Below are 23,025 nucleotides of genomic sequence, written 5' to 3'. Positions count from 1 at the left end.
TGGGACTACTGGATACTGGGGGCAGGCACTGTGACTATTCGGGGCATTAGTGTGATTTCTGGATACTGGGGGCATCACTGTGACTACTTGGGGCATCAGTGTGACTACAGGCTACTGCGGGCAGGTGCTGTGACTACTTTGTGACTACTGGCTACTGGAGACAAGCGCTGTGACTACTGGCTACTTGGGGCATACGCTGTGACTACTTGGGGTATCCGTGTGACTACTGGCTACTGGGGGTAGACACTGTGACTATTTGGGGCATTAGTGTGATTTCTGGATGCTAGGGGGCATCACTGTGACTACTTGGGGCATCAGTGTGACTACTGGCTACTGGGGGCAGGTGCTGTGACTACTTTGTGACTACTGGCTACTGGTGACAAGGGCTGTGACTACTGGCTACTCAGGGCATATGCTGTGACTACTTGGGGTATCAGTGTGACTGGTAGATACAGTATGTATCTACCATACATAGAGTTAAGCTGCCATTATAGAGGTATCTACCATACATAGAGCTGAGCCGCTGTATATAAGCTGCCATTATAGAGGTATCTACCATACATAGAGCTGAGCTGCTGTATCTAAGCTTCCATTGTAGAGGTATCCGCCATACATAGAGCTGAGCCACTGTATGTAAGCTGCCACTATAGAGGTATCTACCATACATAGAGCTGAGCTGCTGTATCTAAGCTGCCATTATAGTGATATCTACCATACATAGAGCTGCGTCGCTGTATCTAAGCTGCCATTATAGAGGTATCTACCATACATAGAGCTGAGCTGCTGTATCTAAGCTGCCATTATAGAGGTATCTACCATAGATAGAGCTGCGTCGCTGTATCTAAGCTGCCATTATAGAGGTATCTACCATAGATAGAGCTGCGTCGCTGTATCTAAGCTGCCATTATAGAGGTATCTACCATACATAGAGCTGAGCTGCTGTATCTAAGCTGCCATTATAGAGGTATCTACCATACATAGAGCTGAGCTGCTGTATCTAAGCTGCCATTATAGAGGTATCTACCATAGATAGAGCTGCGTCGCTGTATCTAAGCTGCCATTATAGAGGTATCTACCGTACATAGAGCTGAGCTGTTGTATCTAAGCTGCCATTATAGAGGTATCTACCATACATAGAGCTGAGCTGCTGTATCTAAGCTGCCATTATAGAGGTATCTACCATACATAGAGCTTGGGCTACTCATGTAGAACATCTCAGGAATCTACTTTTAAGACTACATTAAATTTGATTGTTTATAGTCTCAAAAGACTACATTGTTTGGTCTTCTCAAACTACTACAGCAAGTTATCAGCCAAGATTATCAGCCAAGTTGTTGACTGATCTTACAGAAATAGGTTCTGATGTGACTAATCGGACTCCAGAACCTGAAGTAACATTGGTGAAGCTTAAGAAATACTTTGTAAATGTTGCAGTCGGGATTGAACCAGATTGGAATCATCCATTCATGGTAAAGGTTGATCCTTCTGAGGTAGGGGTGGAAGCCGTTTTGTCTCTTCTGTAGGGATGGAAGCCGTTTTGTCTCTTGGGTAGGGGTGGAAGCCGTTTTGCCTCTTGGGTAGGGGTGGAAGCCATTTTGTCTCTTGGGTAGGGGTGGAAGCCGTTTTGCCTCTTGGGTAGGGGTGCAAGCCGTTTTGCCTCTTCGGTAGGGTTGGAAGCCATTTTGTCTCTTCAGTAGGGGTGGAAGCTGTTTTGCCTCTTCGGTAGGGGTGGAAGCCATTTTGTCTCTTGGGTAGGGGTGGAAGCCGTTTTGTCTCTTGGGTAGGGGTGGAAGCCGTTTTGCCTCTTGGGTAGGGGTGGAAGCCGTTTTGTCTCTTGGGTAGGGGTGGAAGCCGTTTTGTCTCTTGGGTAGGGGTGGAAGCCGTTTTGTCTCTTGGGTAGGGGTGGAAGCCGTTTTGTCTCTTGGGTAGGGGTGGAAGCCGTTTTGTCTCTTGGGTAGGGGTGGAAGCCGATTTGCCTTTTGGGTAGGGGTGGAAGTCGTTTTGTCTCTTCGGTAGGGGTGGAAGCCGTTTTGCCTCTTGGGTAGGGGTGGAAGCCGTTTTGTCTCTTGGGTAGAGGTGGAGCCGTTTTGCCTCTTCGGTAGGGGTGGAAGCCGTTTTGTCTCTTGGGGAGAGGTGGAAGCCATTTTGTCTCTTCAGTAGGGGTGGAAGCTGTTTTGCCTCTTCGGTAGGGGTGGAAGCCGTCTTGTCTCTTGGGTAGGGGTGGAAGCCATTTTGTCTCTTGGGTAGGGGTGGAAGCCATTTTGTCTCTTGGGTAGGGGTGGAAGCCATTTTGTCTCTTGGGTAGGGGTGGAAGCCGTTTTGTCTCTTCGTCCAGAATCTCTTCTTCTCAAGGAAGTCCAACCCCTCTGAATGCTGAATAGGCATTTGAGCAATGGAGACACTTCCAAATCCTGGTGATTGCTGATCATAAAAACCAATTGGAGGTTGCTTCTGAAAAATCTTCCCCCCCGGAGTTGTGGTGGTCTTTGTTGGTCATGATCTTTCCACTTCAATTGCTAAATCCCAAGATCTAACACCTAGTAACAATTGTTTGTACCTTCTAATCTCCACCTACGAGTGCAAGAAGAAATACATTGTTCTATACTAGTAGGACACTGTGGTATTGCTGGTACCAAATATCTGTTGGCTAGCCTGATCGTTAGCCAAGACCGCCTTCTACTGGAAGAGGTATGGTCCTGAGGAGCAGACCTGGGTCACTGGCAAGGACCTTCATGCTCTATGCCCCCAGGTTGTACCATCACCAGAATCCCTTCAAAAATAGTAGGACTAATGAGGGTCCAGTCACCCCTCATAAAAGGGGGGTACATCTGTACATGTGCCCATGTCATCAATCTATCCACAAGGTACGGCAGAGGATGCGCTGATATGTCAGTCCGTTCATGCTGTGGTTTGGATTGTGTTTGTTCCTTTCTCTGACAGTCTTGAATGAATTTCCCCAACACTGCATACTCTTCCTCCATCATTACTTCCAATTTTGTCTGAATTTCGGAGTTCTGTTCCAATCATTTCCCCGTACCTGGACAGAAGAGCTCTGCCTGCCCTAAGTTATTGTATCAGCCCTTGATAATCTTCCAGTTATCCTTTTACGCTGCTCTCTGTATGCAGGTCTTTTGAACCTTTGCTTATATTCAGACTATCCTTTTGCCTTGTGATTTTGTACTCCCTTTGTCCTCTTGGTTCTGTCCCAGCCCTGATGACAATTCTTATTTGCTTGTATTATCTTGTCTTTGTCTTGAAATTTGGTGCAGAAAGGGAACATAGACTAGTTGTCCCCTGAGAGTTGGCGAGGCAATCAGGCAGGGACAGCTGGAAAAGGGAGTTTAGCTTAAGGGGTCACTTTCTCTGTCTATGTCAACTTTCCATTCCGCGATCCTGCATTACATGTACGCATCCTGTTCCATTTATACTTTCCCACTGCATGGACGAAGGCACTTTAGACCAGACCAGGTAGTGTCGATAAGTGGCCCGTGGTGGTCACAAGAGCTTGAACAGTGATATTTAGCAGTGATGTCACAGTTCCCATCATGTAAAACTGAGGCCACTGACTATTGAGGTTACATGGCTGACATCACTCCAAGTCCACCAAAAGGTGTAGACAAAGACACCAGGGTTAGAACATATTATTTTAATCTTCCCCTTTAAGTCTTAATGTGCCCTAAATAACATTAACAGTTAATAATATTTAGCAATGTTACACATTTGGCTCAGGGAAGTTGAAATAACACACATTCCAATGGGAACAAAGAACCTATTGTTTGTGTTTGTTTGGAGATAATATGGATACAATATTCAAGTCCGTCCGTGAAATGCGAAAACTTCAAGTGAAAATATCAGAAAACCAAAATAACAATTGAGCTGTATTCAAATATAAAGATTCTTCTGATTTTGGTTCTTTTTGCTTCATACTCAATTTATGTTACTTTTAGAAATCAAGATGATATATAGAATTGGAGGAGACTGAAAGGGTCTTAGATTTTCGATTTCTAATTGGTGATGAGATGTGATTCCGTACAAAGATTTTACGCAGATTTCTCCACCATCTGGGATTTTGTGGAATCCTAAACTTTTGGGTATTTTCCAAGAAAAGTCAGACTGTTGGACTAGGGAGGAGGTCTAGGACCTGTGGTTGGGGTAGCAGGACCCCAACCACTGTTGGCCATGACCAAAAAAATCCTTTAGGTGGAGTTTTTCCAGGAGTCATTCCTGAACAAAGCAAAATATTGTTTTATTTATTGGAGGAATATGAAAAGTCACTTCTATTGGTGCTTTCAAAGTGGGAGTGGCCCATTGATACACCTGTCACGGGTGCTTCTTCGGCCAACCTCCGGGGTCGCAGGCGCACCTGTGACCCTCTCTGCTGCTCTGGTCCCCCGATGGCTCGCTTACCTTCCTGAAATTTAAAGGGCCAGTGCGCCGATAATTGGCGCTGGCCGGCCGTTCTATTTAAATTCCAGCCTCTTTCTGTGTCCCCTGCCGGATCTTTGTGCGAGAAAGCTTTGTTCCATGCCCTTTGCTGTTATTGTGATTTCCTGTTGTGACCCCGGTTCTATTCCTGACTACGCTCCTCCACTGCCTGCCTTGACCTCTTTCTATGCCCCCGATTCTAATCCCGTGCTTCCTGTCTTGACCTCTGCCTGTCCCCGACTACGATTCTGCTCAACGTCTCTGTACCTCGCCTTGGCTGCCACCTGTGGAATGACCTGGTAGTACCTCGCCGCAGCAAGTCCAACCCGCTTTGTGGCGGGCTCTGGTGAAAACCGGGTGCCACTTAGATTCTAGTCCTAGGTGTCGGCTTATGTCATCATCTGCGGTGGTCCAGTGGGTCCACTTCCCCAGAACCAGGGTGTTTGGTGTTGGGTTCAGGGTTCCGATTTTTGTTGAAGGGCCTGACAAAGGCCAATCAGTGACAGTACTGACTCACCAATATGGTCAGTGATTGGCTGAAGAAGGGCCTGGAAGTACAATGTAGTACAGGATCGGGCAGTGATGGAAACAAAACATGTCCATAAAGTAACAACAAAAAATGTGTGAGCCCTACCAGTTTTTAACTTACAATACACTTCAAAAAACTTTTTATCCCCAACGGGAAATTACATAATGCAAGTCGTCGAACAAAAATACATATTTAACAGTACAACGAAATGGAATTTGGTGTCATAGTCACAACAATCAATGTTGCCCACATGTAAGATAATCCAAATTTAATTAAAAATAGTTAAAATAAATGAAAAAAAAACTTGTAATGTCTGAAAACAAAATTGCCAAACCTTAATGTCTATAACAAATATTTTTATTAGACGCAAAAATTCTAGAAATAGATTCACTTTAAGAAGTAAGAAAAGTTATTTGCCACCAAAGGTCACAAAAACATACACTTTTTTTTTGTATTTCTGAGGAGGCGAGTGGGGGGGGGGAGGAGGGGGCTTTCATTACTTGATAATAAGTCAGTAACTTACCAAGGACACTCACATCTCTGAGAAGATACAAGAAAGATGGATCTACAGACCCACATTGTCCTGAATGATGGACACAGAATTCCCGTCATTGGGTTTGGCACTTATGCTCCAGAAAAAGTGAGTGTTTTTAGTATTATTATACTATTATTATTATTATTATTATTATTACTATTACTATTATTACTTTTATTATTATAATTATTACTATTACTATTACCATTATTACTATTATTATTATTACTATTATTATTACTATTACTATTATTACTATTACTATTATTATTATTACTATTATTATAATTATTATTATTATTATTACTATTATTATTATTATTACTAAATAGTCAACTTAAAAGAAGAAAATAATTTTTTCTAAATTAAAAGGCGCCAAAAAAAACCTATTCTCGAAACCACACACACAAAAAAAATTTCTTCTGATTTTCCCACTTTGAAAAAATTGCATATAAAATGTAAAATTCTTTTGTAAATTTTACAAAATAAGCTAAAATATGTTAACATTGCAGTGTTTTTCAAAACACAGATTTTATTTTTTGTAGATTTTTTTTTTTTTACTACCAGAATAAATCATTACAATTTAAGTAAACTTTGGGAATAAGGATTAATATATATTAGAAGAAAACACAAGGGGGAAATCTTTATTGCTCATCTGCCAAACAATTACGGTTTTGCTCTAAACTGCTTTACGACACATTTATGACGACTTTTAAGCCATTTTTTTGACCATTTTCCGACTCGTCCGACAAAGGGGGCGTGGATTTGAGAAATGGGGTGTGGTCTCCGGGAAAGGGGGTGTGGCCATTGTGGCACAGTTTAGATCAGCTGAAAGCAGGTCTAAATGTACAACTCAACAATCTTGTGGTGACCAGATCTGCACTGAGATCATGTGACACATTAACCCCTTCGCGCACCAGGGTGTACTATTACGCCCTGGTGCTGCTGGGGGCTGTATGGGCTAAACTCTCTCCATATAGAGGGTGTCAGATGTATAATACAGCTGACACCTGCCTGTGACTGCCACAGTTGTTGGTAGCACCAATCAGGCAGTTAACCTGTGAAGTGCCCTGGTCGAACCCAACCGCAGCACATAACAAAGCTGCAGGTGGGCGCCGCCATCTTGGATGGCTGGTCAGCGCCCTCTGAAACGTCCTCAGAGGGTGGCAATTGGTGGACATGGCAGCCTACAGTCTCGTAGAGACTCGTAAAACTGCCATGGATAGTGATCTCTAGTAGCCTGCTGATGGCAGGTTAGTAAAATTGCTATATACTGCAATACACCAGCATTGCATAAGATAGTATGAGCAATCAGGCCCTGCAGGGTTAAAGCACCCTAGAGGGTCTAAAATATTAGTAAAAAAAACTACCGTAATAAAAAATATTTTACAAAATTTAAAAAAGGAAAAGTTTAAATTACCCCCTCTTTCCCTACAACACATATAAAAATTAAAAAAAATAGTAAAAATCATAAATTAAAAAAAAACCAAAATGTCCGTTCTATCAAAATTTTAAAAAGTTTATTTACGGCTGTTAAAACTGTAATGGAAAATAGCGCCAAATGTCCGAATCGCCACTTTTTCACAATTTTTCCATCCATATAAATTTGAATAAAAAATGATCAAACGGTCATATAGGTCCCAATTTGATATGAATCAAAACGCCGGCATATCCTGTAAAAAAATGACACCTTACACAGGTCCGTCCACCAAAGTGCGGAAAAGTTATTGGCCGCAGCATTTGGCAAAATGGTAATTTTTTTTTGTACAAAAAATGTATTTTTAAAAAAAAAAATCTACTAAAACCTCTTAAAACTTTCACAAATTTGGTCTCCCTGTGACCGTACTGCCCCAAATAATAAAGAGGAGGTGTCATTTGGAGCACAGAATGAAAGCCATAAAAACAGGGCCCACAAAAAAACGCCACAAATTTAAAATTTAAAATTTTTTTTCCAGCTTTCCAGTACATGGCATATTAAGTGGCGCCACTAAAAAGAACAATTTCTCCTGCAGGTATCACGCCCATGTACATCACTGTTAGTGGAAAAATAAAAAACTTATCACTTCTGGAAGGAGAGGGGTAAAAAACAGTAACGCAAAAATTAAAACGGGCTCTGAGAGCTACCGGCAGTTTGAGACATATTTGGGAATAAAAATGTCTCACCTTTTTTTTAACTGTGTCTCTAGTTAAATTCCTACAAGCCTGGTGTGATCTGAAAGACGACATTCTTAACTTTATGATGACACCAGAACCTTGTTTCAAGATGCCATAGATGCTGTAAGGGTTAATCAATAATCTGTAACATTTGATAATCTGGACTTTTTGTAATTTTTTGGTTTATTTCTAAATCGAGTTTCCTAAGACTCTGGCCGAGGAGGCGACCAAAGTGGCTATTGAGGTCGGCTACCAGCACATTGACTGCGCCCACGTTTACGGGAACGAGGCGGATGTTGGCCGAGCGATCCGTGAGAAACTCGCTGATGGGACCATGAGGAGAGAAGATTTGTTCTACACGGGGAAGGTAAGTACGTAGCGTAGACATCTCATCATCTTCTATGGTGCTCATAGATGCCTGATACATTTTCCTTGGTCCCTCAGCTCTGGTGCACCTACCAGACCCCTGATCTTGTCCGTCCAGCCCTGGAAAGGTCTCTGCGCAACCTACAACTGGAATTCGTGGACCTGTTCATTATTCACACTCCTCTGGAAATGAAGGTGTTAATATGGATTACAGTATATCCCAAATTATTAGCCCTTTAAGGAATAACCCCTTGATGACCCCTATAACCTCTCGATGACCCCCAGTTTAGAAATGAAAGACAAGTTCCACTCATATTACATAATGTCTATATACTTACCTCCCAGTGCATTAGTAGCCAGCTCATGGAGCACTTAAAGGGATCTGTCAACAGATTGTACCCCATTAAACTAGTAGCCCCTCAGATCGGGTATCAAAAGTCCTTTCTACAATGTGAAATCTCAACCATTTACCTATAAAAAGTAATGTGACAATGAGATGAGTCAAATTTAGAGGCTGCAGGGGCAGGGTCACTTTAGATTCTATGCTGGTGTCATATTAAAGATAAGAATATCATCTTTCAAAGCACATCAGGCTTGTGGTTCTGAGAGCTACAGAACTGGAGATACAAAGAAATATTTGGGAATGTGAGCTGCAGATAAAAATGTCTCACCTTTTTTTAACGCTCCAGTTAATTTCTCACAAGCCTGATGTTATCTGAAAGACAAGATTCTTAACTTTATGATGACACCACCACCTTGTTTCTAGATGCTATAGCACGGAAAGTAGGGATGTTTCCCCTGCAGCCAGTAACTTGGCTCATCTCTAAAAAATGACTCTTCTCTACTCGTTGTCACATGAGTAAAACGGGTGAGATTTCACATGAAATAGGGAATCCTAGAAAATTGTATACTTGAGGGAGAGGTTTCCTTTAAGGACCATAAATGACCCTAAAGTTTTCTTAGGGCACAAATCAACAATTAGGACCACCCAACCATGTCCAAAAAGTGTTCAGGTTTCCAACTCTTTCCTACAAAACATTAAAATTTCTCAAAATTCTCCTATTCTAAGGTGGGGAAGGAAATGTTATGACCCCCCCCCTGGGGCGTATGTGCCATGGGTGGTCCAAATAAATCACAAATCATAAAGGTGAAGGCAATGGACTCTAATATTGCTTATGGGGACACATTGGCATTTGGGTTCCTGGTGTGTGTGGGGTTAATATATACAAAAAAGGAAAACCACATCCTAAATCCCCAGGATGTTACCGTCTGTTCTTTCTTTGTAGCCCGGGGATGATCCATTTCCCGTCGATGAAAATGGCCAACTTATTTTCTACAACACAGACATACGAGACACGTGGGAGGTAAGTTTACAGCGTTGTATCTTTTGGACAAGTCATAAATACATTAGATGGGAAATCCCCTTTAACATCTGAGAAACCTTCTGACAAAGTGGACAATCCCTTTAAATAACTAGAAAAGATTTTTGCTCTCCCATTTCCAGGCCATGGAGAGGTGTAAGGACGCTGGACTGGTCAAGTCTATTGGGGTTTCCAACTTTAATCGTAGACAGATTGAGCTCATTCTTAATAAACCGGGACTGAAGTACAAGCCGGTGTGTAACCAGGTAAACTGGACGAGATGGAGACTTTCATAGGTGGATAAAAAGAAATTTAACAAAGAAAAGTCAGTGAAAAAATGTGAAAACTAGATCAGAATAACTTAATGCTAGGCTGAAATATGCTTACTTGACAGTCTAGGCCCAAAGCCTGACCGACAGTACTGGAAAACACGTCATACAAACATACTAGTTCTCCATGACAACACTGACTGAAAATACATGACGACAACATACGTGACACAATAATATGTGACACAATATACAAGGTTTCCATGAAGACACAGAGGAAAGTACATGACAACAACATGCAATACAACATACGATGTCTCCATGAAGACGCTGACAGGAAAATACATGACAACAACATACGAGGTCTCCATGAAGACGCTGACAGGAAAATACATGACAACAACATACGAGGTCTCCATGAAGACGCTGACAGGAAAATACAGGACAACAACATATGAGGTCTCCATGAAGACGCTGACAGGAAAATACATGACAGCAACATACGAGGTCTCCATGAAGACATTGACAGAATAATACAGGGTGACAACATACAAGGTCTCTATAAAGATGCTGATAGGAAAATACATGACAACAACATACGAGGTCTCCATGAAGACGCTGACAGGAAAATACATGGTGACAACATACAAGGTCTCCATGAAGACGCTGACAGGAAAATACATGGTGACAACATACGAGGTCTCCATGAAGACGCCGACAGGAAAATACATGACGACAACATACAAGTTCTCCATGAAGACACCGACAGGAAAATACATGACAACAACGTACGAGGTCTCCATGAAGACATTGACAGGATAATACATGGTGACAACATACAAGGTCTCCATGAAGATGCTGATAGGAAAATACAGGACAACAACATACGAGGTCTCCATGAAGACGCTGACAGGAAAATACATGACAGCAACATACGAGGTCTCCATGAAGACATTGACAGAATAATACAGGGTGACAACATACAAGGTCTCTATAAAGATGCTGATAGGAAAATACATGACAACAACATACGAGGTCTCCATGAAGACGCTGACAGGAAAATACATGGTGACAACATACAAGGTCTCCATGAAGACGCTGACAGGAAAATACATGGTGACAACATACGAGGTCTCCATGAAGACGCCGACAGGAAAATACATGACGACAACATACAAGGTCTCCATGAAGACACCGACAGGAAAATACATGACAACAACGTACGAGGTCTCCATGAAGACATTGACAGGATAATACATGGTGACAACATACAAGGTCTCCATAAAGATGCTGATAGGAAAATACATGACAACAACATACGAGGTCTCCATGAAGACGCTGACAGGAAAATACATGACAACAACGTACGAGGTCTCCATGAAGACATTGACAGGATAATACATGGTGACAACATACAAGGTCTCCATGAAGATGCTGACAGGAAAATACATGACAACAACATACGAGGTCTCCATAAAGATGCTGATAGGAAAATACATGACAACAACATACGAGGTCTCCATGAAGACGCTGACAGGAAAATACATGACAACAACATACAAGGTCTTCATGAAGATGCTGACAGGAAAATACATGACAACAACATACGAGGTCTCCATAAAGATGCTGATAGGAAAATACATGACAACAACATACGAGGTCTCCATGAAGATGCTGACAGGAAAATACATGACAACAACATATGAGGTCTCCATGAAGACGTTGACAGGAAAATACATGACAACAACATACAAGGTCTCCATGAAGACGCTGACAGGAAAATACATGACAACAACATACGAGGTCTCCATAAAGATGCTGATAGGAAAATACATGACAACAACATACGAGGTCTCCATGAAGACGTTGACAGGAAAATACATGACAACAACATACAAGGTCTCCATGAAGACGCTGACAGGAAAATACATGACAACAACATACAAGGTCTCCATGAAGACGCTGACAGGAAAATACATGACCACAACATACAAGGTCTCCATGAAGATGCTGACAAGATAATACAGGGTGACAACATACAAGGTCTCCATGAAGACGCTGACAAGAAAATAGATGACAACAACATACAAGGTCTCCAAGAAGATGCTGACAGGAAAATATATGACAACAACATACGATGTCTCCATGAAGACGCTGACAGGATAATACATGACAACATACGATGTCTCCATGAAGACGCTGACAGGATAATACATGGTGACAACATACAAGGTCTCCATGAAGACGCTGACAGGAAAATACATGGTGACAACATACAAGGTCTCCATGAAGATGCTGACAGTATAATGCATGGTGACAACATACAAGGTCTCCATGAAGACGCTGGCAGGAAAATACATGACAACAACATACGAGGTCTCCATGAAGACGCTGACAGGAAAATACATGACCACAACATACGAGGTCTCCATGAAGACGCTGACAGGAAAATACATGACCACAACATACAAGGTCTCCATGAAGACACTGACAGGATCATACACGGTGACAACATACAAGGTCTCCATGAACAGGCTGACAGGAAAATATATGACAACATAGTTGACGCTGACATATCAACAACATACAGGACAACATACATGGTAATCAGCAGTCTCACAATTGAGCCATAGAGCAGTTTTCTACCTATACACAGGGTAGGAGATGGCTGATTGGTTGGCGTCCCAGCAGTTGGACCCTCACCGATCAGCTAGGAGATATTTCGTACTCAGGACAACAACCTTAAGTGAATTCACTAGGGCCTTTCTGCCCCCTACAGGTGGAATGCCATATCTATCTGAACCAAAGAAAGCTTCGGGACTTCTGCAAATCTGAAGGAATCGTCCTTGTTGGTTATAGCGTCCTGGGGTCCAGCCGAGATGAAAACTGGTAAATCCTGACCAAACCTCAGATCTATACGTTACTATGGACATTTATGGAGACAGATCAGGGTCGTGTGTCCTCATGGTGATAAATATACCTACATAGATACCCGATAACCTTAGTTAGAAAAGTCTACACCCCCAACTCGGAAGTATATTTCATAGAATGTTTTTATTTACAAAAAAAACTGAAACCAAAAAAAAATCCCAAAAATCTGTATTTTAGGATCGATCAAAATTCTCCAGTCGTCCTTGAGGATCCTGTTTTGGTCACCATCGCAAAAAGACACAAGAAGACCCCGGCTCAGGTGGCCATAAGATTCTTTCTACAGCTCGGAGTAGTCGTGCTGGCAAAGAGCTTCAACCCCAAGAGAATCAAGGAAAACATTGAGGTATGGATGAGAAAGCCAAAAAATTCTAAAATTGGGATATCACCTTCCCCTCTAAATTGTAATTCCTTCAACCACCACTAGAGGAGCATGTTACATATGGGTTTCTACAGCTTGTATTGTGTTCTATGGGTTCAGCTCCCCCTAGTGGTGGCATCTGTCAACCTTTAAATATTCCACTATTAGCTTAGAATTTTGGGTCATCATTGGCCATCGTGATGCCCTGGTTGTCACGACATGGAATTTTATTTATCTATGGTATATAAAGTATATATAACGATGTAGCATAGCATTTTTTTGTGCACAGGTCTTTGATTTTCTCCTATCACCTGAAGACATGAAAGAGCTTGAAGCCCTCAACAGAAACTTTCGCTACGTCCAGGCCAAACGGTGAGGTCACCAATGATGTACCTACCTAGATATAGACTACAATGGTGTCTTCTCTTGCTTTGCTAGGTGATACAATTCTGTTTACCTGTAGCCACCACTAGGGGGAGCCCATTGTATGTAATTCCTGATCTGGTGGGAGCTCCCCCTAGTGGTGGCTTGTGTTAACCATAATCTGGAGAGCACTTTTTTGGTTGTGTCTTGCAGGTGGAAGGATCACCCCAAGTTTCCTTTCGCAGACGAATACTGAAGAGAAGGCTGTAAAGGTCATTAGTATCAATGTGGGCTGGGATTTGCAGCCATTACATGTGTATACAAATCCATGTAGTCGGCTCCCTCTAGTGGTAGCAACAGATAACCGGAAATTTATGTGATTAGTAGATTCCGGGCTTTGAATGAGAAAGAAATGTAGCTATTGACTATACAATAGTATTACTGTATAAATATATAAATGAACCCCTAGACCAGCAGGGATATTAGATATTAACCCTTTCTTATGGATTTCATATTAACCCAATACTTTTGGATCATAATGAACGATATGAATATTATGTCCTTGATCACCATAAACAGCCATTGCTGATAGATAAAGTATCAACCACTTAAAGGGGATGTCCTGTAAAAGGTCACTGTCCCAACAGCGGCCAATAGGGAGATGCAGTACCAGTAGTGTCCACCAGGTGTCACACTTACATTACTTACAATAGAGTAGAATCTGATATTCCATACACAGTAATGTAATGTACTAACGTTTCACTTCCTAATAAAAAATCTTTTAAAAAATGATTTTTTTTTTCCTATGTGTTTTTCATTTAATTTATTGGTCGTTTTACATATTTGACATCAAATATAAAATATTTAATACTGCAGTTGTCCAGGTCCAGAAACTGTCCCCCTCAGTACTCATCATGGAAGGGGTATTCTGGGTGCTGCTTCATTCTGGAAAAAAAATAAAATAAAAAAAATATAGGAAATCAAACTACTTAATATTCCAATTATAAGCATACCAGCAATAAGCTCCTCCTACTTACTCTTTGAAGGGGCCGTAGTGCAAGTTTTTATCCAGTTCCTCAAGAGTTTTCATGTCTTCGGGCGTCAACTCAAAATCGAAAACCTGACAACGAGAAGATGTCGGGTTATTACGTCTCGTGGAGGTCGATGGGGTTTAGTTTTGATTTTTAAAACCTTCCCTAGAGATGGCAACTGCAGTGAATTGGGCCAATGAGATGACTATACTCATCCTGTTCTGTAATGATATTGAGATGACTCTACCGACCCATCACGATAACGAGTCGGTAATGAGATGACTCTACTGACCCTGACACGGTAATGAGATGACTCTACTGACCCTGACACAGTAATGAGATGACTCTACTGACCCTGACACGGTAATGAGATGACTCTACTGACCCTGTCACGATAATGAGATGACACTACTGACCCTGTCACGGTAATGAGACGACACTACTGACCCTGTCACGGTAATGAGACAACACTACTGACCCTGTCACGGTAATGAGACGACTCTACTGACCCTGTCACGGTAATGAGATGACTCTACTGATCCTGTCACGGTAATGAGTGGACTCTACTGATCCTGTCACGGTAATGAGATGACTCTACTGACCCTGTCACGGTAATGAGATGACTCTACTGACCCTGTCACGGTAATGAGACAACTCTACTGACCCTGACACGGTAATGAGATGACTCTACTGACCCTGACACAGTAATGAGATGACTCTACTGACCCTGACACGGTAATGAGATGACTCTACTGACCCTGTCACGATAATGAGATGACACTACTGACCCTGTCACGGTAATGAGACGACACTACTGACCCTGTCACGGTAATGAGACAACACTACTGACCCTGTCACGGTAATGAGACGACTCTACTGACCCTGTCACGGTAATGAGATGACTCTACTGATCCTGTCACGGTAATGAGTGGACTCTACTGATCCTGTCACGGTAATGAGATGACTCTACTGACCCTGTCACGGTAATGAGATGACTCTACTGACCCTGTCACGGTAATGAGACAACACTACTGACCCAGTCACGGTAATGAGATGACTCTACTGACCCTGTCACGGTAATGAGATGACACTACTGACCCTGTCACGATAATGAGATGACTCTACTGACCCTGTCACGGTAATGAGATGACTCTACTGACCCTGTCACGGTAATGAGATGACTCTACTGATCCTGTCACGGTAATGAGATGACTCTACTGACCCTGTCACGGTAATGAGATGACACTACTGACCCAGTCACGGTAATGAGATGACACTACTGACCCTGTCACGATAATAAGATGACTCTACTGACCCTGTCACGGTAATGAGTGGACTCTACTGATCCTGTCACGGTAATGAGATGACTCTACTGACCCTGTCACGGTAATGAGACAACACTACTGACCCAGTCACGGTAATGAGATGACTCTACTGACCCTGTCACGGTAATGAGACAACACTACTGACCCAGTCACGGTAATGAGATGACACTATTGACCCTGTCACGGTAATGAGATGACTCTACTGACCCTGTCACGGTAATGAGATGACTCTACTGACCCTGTCACGGTAATGAGATGACTCTACTGACCCCGTCCCGGTAATGAGACAACACTACTGACCCAGTCACGGTAATGAGATGACTCTACTGACCCTGTCACGGTAATGAGATGACTCTACTGACCCCGTCCCGGTAATGAGATGACTGTACTGACCCAGTCACGGTAATGAGATGACTCTACTGACCCTGTCACGGTAATGAGACAACACTACTGACCCAGTCACGGTAATGAGATGACACTATTGACCCTGTCACGGTAATGAGATGACTCTACTGACCCTGTCACGGTAATGAGATGACTCTACTGACCCCGTCCCGGTAATGAGACAACACTACTGACCCAGTCACGGTAATGAGATGACTCTACTGACCCTGTCACGGTAATGAGATGACTCTACTGACCCCGTCCCGGTAATGAGATGACTGTACTGACCCAGTCACGGTAATGAGATGACACTACTGACCCTGTCACGGTAATGAGATGACTCTACTGATCCTGTCACGGTAATGAGATGACACTACTGACCCTGTCACGGTAATGAGATGACACTACTGACCCTGTCACGGTAATGAGATGACTCTACTGCACTGTCATGACAATGAGATGACTCTACTGACCCTGTCACAATAATGAGACAACACTACTGACCCCGTCACAATAATGAGATGACTCTACTGACCCTGTCATGGTAATGAGATGACTCTACTGACCCTGTCATGGTAATGAGATGACTCTACTGACCCTGTCATGGTAATGAGATGACTCTACTGACCCTGTCACGGTAATGAGATGACTCTACTGACTGTGTCATGTTAATGAGATGAATCTATTGACCCAGTCACAGTAATGAGATGACTCTGCTGACCCTGTCACGGTAATGAGATGACTCTACTGACCCCGTCACGGTAATGAGATGACTCTACTGACCCCGTCCCGGTAATGAGATGACTGTACTGACCCTGTCACGGTAATGAGATGACTCTGCTGACCCTGTCACGGTAATGAGATGACTCTACTGACCCTGTCACGGTAATGAGATGACTCTGCTGACCCTGTCACGGTAATGAGATGACTCTACTGACCCCGTCACGATAATGAGATGACTCTGCTGACCCTGTCACGGTAATGAGATGACTCTGCTGACCCTGTCACGGTAATGAGATGACTCTACTGACCCCGTCACGGTAATGAGATGACTCCACTGACCCTGTTACGTTGATGACATGAATCTACTGACCCTTACACAATAATGAGAAAACTCTACTGACCCTGTCCCGGTAACTCTACAGATCTTGTTCTCTAATGATAAAGAGATGACTCTGATGACTCTGTTCTGATAATGAGATTACTCTACTGACCCTGTTGAATAACCATACTGAGTTGATGGTGCTGACCCAGTTTAACCATAATAAGAACCAGTACATAGGAGGCTGTAGTTACCCCGAGGTTCTGCTTTAGTCGGGCCGCTGAGAAACTCTTGGCCAATACCACGATGCCCTTCTGTAGGACGAACCGCATGGCGACCTCCGCTGGAGAACGGTTGTAATTCGCCGCCACATCGGCCAGGACTGGATCCTCAAGCAGAACAGGAGTGCTCAGGTCCACCCTACAGAGGGCAGCCAGGTTAGTAAGGTCACATGTCACAACGCGAAACAATGACCGGTGTGCCGGGGTACTTACCAGTTCTTGTCCCTGTGAGACCCCAGGACGCTGTAGGCCACCAGGACAATATCCTTTGAGCTACAATACGCCTGCAGCTTCCCCTGACTGAGGTATACATGGCACTCCACCTGCAGAGGGACCAGAGGTAAGGGACTGGAGAAAAACTACATTGAAAGGGCAGATAGCAGAGAGCAATAGATGGAATATTCCAGGACAGAAGGGGGCGGTGGACTGTCCCTTTAAGATGAAGAGAAGGCACAGCAAATAGATTGTGGAGGTTAATCATTAAGTTACATAGAAGGTGTAATGTATAGAGAGTCCCAAGTGCAACAGCTCGGTATATAGTGGGAACGGGACACACCGTATGTACAGGCCTGCACCCCAAGTGTCCCTGTCCTGTCCCCCAAGTATTAGAGTGTCCCTGTCCTGTCCCCCAAGTGTCAGCGTGTCCCTGCCCTGTCCCCCAAGTGTCAGTGTGTTCCTGTCCTGTCCCCCCCAAGTGTCAGCGTGTCCCTGTCCTGTCCCCAAAGTGTCAGCGTGTGACTGTCCCACAAGTGTCAGCGTGTCCACGTCCTGTGTCCCCCAAGTGTCAGCGTGTCCCTGTCCCCCAAGTGTCAGCGTGTCCCTGCCCTGTCCCCCAAGTGTCAGTGTGTTCCTGTCCTGTCCCCCCAAGTGTCAGCGTGTCCCTGTCCTGTCCCCAAAGTGTCAGCGTGTGACTGTCCCACAAGTGTCAGCGTGTCCACGTCCTGTGTCCCCCAAGTGTCAGCGTGTCCCTGTCCCCCAAGTGTCAGCGTGTCCCTGTCCTGTCCCCCCAAGTATTAGAGTGTCCCTGTCCTGTCCCCCAAGTGTCAGCGTGTCCCTGTCCCCCAAGTGTCAGCGTGTCCCTATCCTGTCCCCCAAGTGTCAGCGTGTCCCTGTCCTGTCCCCCAAGTGTCAGCGTGTCCCTGTCCTGTCCCCCCAAGTGTGAGTGTCCCTGTCCTGTCCCCCCAAGTGTCAGCGTGTCCCTGTCCTGTCCCCCAAGTGTCAGTGTGTCCCTGTCCTGTCCCCCAAGTGTCAGCGTGTCCCTGTCCTGTCCCCCAAGTGTCAGCGTGTCCCTGTCCTGTCCCCCAAGTGTGAGTGTGTCCCTGTCCTGTCCCCCAAGTGTCAGCGTGTCCCTGCCCTGTCCCCCGAGTGTCAACGTGTCCCTGTCCTGTCCCCCAAGTGTCAGCATATCCCTGTCCTGTCCCCCCAAGTGTCAGCGTGTCCCCGTCCCCCAAGTGTCAGCCGTACCTGGTTGCACACTGGTTTGTACTTCAGTCCTGGTTTGCTGAGGAGACGTTCTAGTTGCCTTTTGTTAAAATTTGACACCCCGATGGACTTCACCAGTCCTGCGTCCTTACACGCCTCCAGAGCCTGCGGTCAGGATACATTGGGGTGAACGTGGGGTAACATGCGGGGTAACATCCTTCCTGTTCTCCACTATACAGTATATGCATCTATATCTATGCAGGGGACAATACAATAATCCAGTGACCTCTATAACAAGTCATTAGGCTCCTACCGGGGGGTAAAGGACTGAAATAGCTGGAAGTTCACATATAGTAAATAAAGTTAATGTAATATCATATGAAGGACATTTTCTGGGCACGTGGATACTGGGTGACCTCATGTAATCCCAAAAGAAAAAATTACGACCTTGGCCCGCACCTCTGCCAGTTCTGCAGAGAAATATTATATAACTGATACTTGTTCCTACATAACCAAGGAATGCTGGCGTCTACTCGACCGGGAACGAGTCCCACATAGCTCCAAGAAGGCGTCTACTCTGGTGAATACTAACTGGTGCACTTTGTAATAATATATTCATATTAATGTGAATAAGCCGCAGTACCAGACATAGCCACAGTACCAAAGGGGGCGCTGTTCCAAAATAAAAATACACAAATTCATAACCACCTCAAAAAAATTACCTTTGTTTCCAACTCCTCTAACTCAGATTTTCTTTATCTTCATAAAATCTAACTTAAAGGGGACATGGCACTATATACAACTGCTGAACTCATCTGAATGCCGCCATGCCCCTGACTAATTTGGCGTTTGTTTTTTCTAAATCCGTCCATCCGTTCAAAAGATATGGCCCGTAGAAATGTAAGGATTTGTACTATTTATAGCCAAAGGGGGCTGTATCTTTTTCTCTGTGGGCGGATCTATGTAACGGACTACTGCCCCCCTTGGCTAGTAAGAGATAATTCCCATATAAACTTCTTGTGACCATATCTTTTGAATGGCTGGACCGATTTTGAAAAAACAAACACCAAATTGATCAGCAGCACTTTAGGAATCATCATTTAGAATTTGGCACTTGATGATACATCCCCTTTAAATATTTACTTTAATTGTCAGTTACGCACCTCCCAAGTAGCACAGAAGTCTACATCATCGTACACAAAGGGCTTGTCTGGGTTGCTGGGTTCCTCGGCTCCTGCGGGCTTAAGAACACAAAGACATCCGATTATTCACTTTCCTTTAGTAGAGATTTTTTTTCAGTTTTTTAAAAAAAATTTTGATTTCATTTTTATACCTTGAGGGAGAAGGGCCAGTGCATAATAAATAGGTCAAGATAATCCAGCTGAAGATCTTGAAGAGACTTTTCTAGACCTTTACGGACGAGTCGCGGAGAGAAAAACGTGCACCACAACTAAAAAAAAATTAAGAATTAAAATTTTTTGGGGAAAATTATTTAAGATGATTAATGAATGATTGAAAACACAAATTAGTAAATTCATAAAAATATTAATATTTAAAGGGTTCAGGGGTATTCACTAATTGTATTAATTATTTAGGGGAGTGGCCTAAAATGAAGGAAAATTTATACTTTTTACATTTTTTTTTAATCTCCTTCCACCACTAGAGGGAGCTAATTGCATAAATATACTTCAAAATATAGACTGTATGCTGTAAGCCCTTGAGCTCCCCCTGGTGGTGACCAACGCCACTTAGAATTCTGTTTATGAGAAGGAATCGGAGCTCCGTGTCAAAAAAGGAGAACCCCACTATAAATATCAAATCTGAAATATCATGAAAAAAAAAAAATTACTAAAAATTAACCCCCGTACCTTCCCCGTATAGAATATGTCCTCCCTCTTGACCGTGCCATCAGCGATCTTTGCCCGAATGGCGTTGCCGATCTGAACTTCGTTTCCGTAGATGTAGGCGCAGTCGATGTGCCGGTAGCCCACGTCAATGGCGATTTTGGTGGCTTCTTCACCAAGACTTTTTGGGACCTAAATCATAAAATGAAAGAAATTACCAAATAAATCCAAGGTCGGTGTTCATCTGTCTTTGTAACCCTTGTATTGATATAGTAATACACTTCATTATATGTGTCAGTCTTCACTGTAACTCCGGAATTATATTCATCAACCAGAACTCAGAAAGTTACAATCTATTGACGGAACAGAACTTTCAGGCAACAAAACACTGGAGACTTACATCAGGGGAGGCGTAGGTGCCCAGCCCGATGACGGGCATGGCGTTGCCATCGTTCAGGGTGATGCGGGTGTCCTTGGTCAGGGCCATGCTGTCAGTGACGGGATCCTTGCAGCTTCTCCGGGATTTAAAGGGACGGCCGCCTGTACTATCAGCTGTGGGAGGGGATTCACATCCGACAAGCTTAACCCTGTCTGAGATAACAGAGCCCGAGGGCAAAGTGAGAAAAAAAAATCATTGACTAAAAACTGCAAACTCACGAGCTGCACAGCATGGACAGGGTTAATTATTTTGGGTTCTGGTGAGACTGGGTCCAGCTACAAACATAGAGGCAGATCTGGGGCAGCAGTTTGGGGTGTATGGGAAGAGGGGGTTCAGAAATAAACAGCTGCCCTATGGGGCTAAAATTCTAGGAACCTGCGGTGACCACTGGGTGGCGCTCACAGATTACAGGCTTATACATCTACATTACTGACCACAAGGACATTACTGGTCACTAGGACCCCTTACCATCTAGAGAATGGGGGTCCTAAGTACCTGTAATTTAAGGGAGAAATCCTTTTAATTTTGCAAGACAAATGCTTAGCTCCCTTCACGGTCTGAAATATAAACTATCAATGTCATCCAGGACAGTTAAGAGTTAAAGATAAAGTGAACGCACATACAAAGTAACTAATAAAACCATAAAGTGAGAGACACTGTATACACCAAAGAACAATCTGTCCGGACCACAAGATGTAAGGGAGAATAATATTCATTCTGCTGAGTCAGCGAACAATGTCACCTCCATGGATAGTTCTAGAACAATCAGATTCATTCACTAAAAATGTCACGTATGTACAAAGTGACACCACTGGCAGAATAGTGAGTGCAGCTCTGGGGTATAATACAGGATGTAACTCAGGATCAGTACAGGATAAGTAATGTCATGTATGTACACAGTGACTGCACCAGCAGCAGAATAGTGAGTGCAGCTCTGGGGTATAATACAGGATGTAACTCAGGATCAGTACAGGATAAGTAATGTCATATATGTACACAGTGACTGCACCAGCAGCAGAATAGTGAGTGCAGCTCTGGAGTATAATACAGGATGTAACTCAGGATCAGTACAGGATAAGTAATGTCCTGTATGTACACAGTGACTGCACCAGCAGCAGAATAGTGAATGCAGCTCTGGGGTATAATACAGGATGTAACTCAGGATCAGTACAGGATAAGTAATGTCATGTATGTACACAGTGACTGCACCAGCAGCAGAATAGTGAAAGCAGCTCTGGAGTATAATACAGGATGTAACTCAGGATCAGTACAGGATAAGTAATGTCATGAATGTACACAGTGACTGCACCAGCAGCAGAATAGTGAGTGCAGCTCTGGAGTATAATACAGGATGTAACTCAGGATCAGTACAGGATAAGTAATGTCATGTATGTACACAGTGACTGCACCAGCAGCAGAATAGTGAGTGCAGCTCTGCGGTATAATACAGGATATAACTCAGGATCAGTACAGGATAAGTAATGTCATGTATGTACACAGTGACTGCACCAGCAGCAGAATAGTGAGTGCAGCTCTGGGGTATAATACAGGATGTAACTCAGGATCAGTACAGGATAAGTAATGTCATGTATGTACACAGTGACTGCACCAGCAGCAGAATAGTGAGTGCAGCTCTGGGGTATAATACAGGATGTAACTCAGGATTAGTACAGGATAAGTAATGTCATGTATGTACACAGTGACTGCACCAACAGCAGAATAGTGAGTGCAGCTCTGGGGTATAATACAGGATGTAACTCAGGATCAGTACAGGATAAGTAATGTCATGTATGTACACAGTGACTGCACCAGCAGCAGAATAGTGAGTGCAGCTCTGGGGTATAATACAGGATGTAACTCAGGATCAGTACAGGATAAGTAATGTCATGTATGTACACAGTGACTGCACCAGCAGCAGAATAGTGAGTGCAGCTCTGGGGTATAATACAGGATGTAACTCAGGATC

General features: G+C 43.5%; 2 protein-coding genes across 2 annotated transcripts in view; one reads left to right on the top strand and one right to left on the bottom strand.

Moving 5' to 3' along the window:
* The first annotated feature begins 5,474 nt into the window (after window positions 1-5,474).
* On the top strand, window positions 5,475-13,986 carry LOC140126040 (prostaglandin-E(2) 9-reductase-like). Its single transcript, XM_072145098.1, has 9 exons — window positions 5,475-5,594; window positions 7,843-8,010; window positions 8,088-8,204; window positions 9,296-9,373; window positions 9,514-9,636; window positions 12,419-12,528; window positions 12,748-12,913; window positions 13,218-13,300; window positions 13,505-13,986. Exons 1-9 carry the CDS (start codon window positions 5,514-5,516, stop codon window positions 13,545-13,547), a joined length of 969 nt encoding a protein of 322 aa, XP_072001199.1. The 5' UTR covers window positions 5,475-5,513; the 3' UTR covers window positions 13,548-13,986.
* Window positions 13,987-14,099: 113 nt separating this feature from the next.
* The window catches only part of LOC140126036 (rho crystallin-like), a 30,473-nt gene continuing 21,547 nt past the window's right edge, over window positions 14,100-23,025 (bottom strand). The window contains exons 2-10 of the mRNA XM_072145093.1: window positions 21,021-21,211; window positions 20,645-20,812; window positions 20,110-20,226; window positions 19,940-20,017; window positions 18,819-18,941; window positions 17,568-17,677; window positions 17,328-17,493; window positions 14,329-14,411; window positions 14,100-14,236 (exon numbers count right to left, since the gene is read on the bottom strand). Of these exons, the coding sequence (XP_072001194.1) occupies window positions 14,194-14,236; window positions 14,329-14,411; window positions 17,328-17,493; window positions 17,568-17,677; window positions 18,819-18,941; window positions 19,940-20,017; window positions 20,110-20,226; window positions 20,645-20,812; window positions 21,021-21,211 (1,079 nt within the window). The 3' untranslated portion in view covers window positions 14,100-14,193. The remainder of the gene's footprint in view (window positions 14,237-14,328; window positions 14,412-17,327; window positions 17,494-17,567; window positions 17,678-18,818; window positions 18,942-19,939; window positions 20,018-20,109; window positions 20,227-20,644; window positions 20,813-21,020; window positions 21,212-23,025) is intronic.

This window comes from Engystomops pustulosus, chromosome 4, assembly GCF_040894005.1.
Source record: "Engystomops pustulosus chromosome 4, aEngPut4.maternal, whole genome shotgun sequence".
Taxonomy (NCBI): domain Eukaryota; kingdom Metazoa; phylum Chordata; class Amphibia; order Anura; family Leptodactylidae; genus Engystomops; species Engystomops pustulosus.
The sequence above is the reverse complement of the archived record's forward strand: the minus strand, read 5'-3'. Positions and strand labels throughout refer to the sequence as shown.

Excerpts from the sequence above, each read along its gene's own strand:
- LOC140126040 (XM_072145098.1), top strand. The coding sequence starts at position 5,514 with ATGGATCTACAGACCCACATTGTCCTGAATGATGGACACAGAATTCCC. Across the intron at positions 5,595-7,842 it reads GCACTTATGCTCCAGAAAAA|TTTCCTAAGACTCTGGCCGA; the intron begins GTGAGTGTTTTT and ends TTCTAAATCGAG. Across the intron at positions 9,637-12,418 it reads ACAAGCCGGTGTGTAACCAG|GTGGAATGCCATATCTATCT; the intron begins GTAAACTGGACG and ends TGCCCCCTACAG.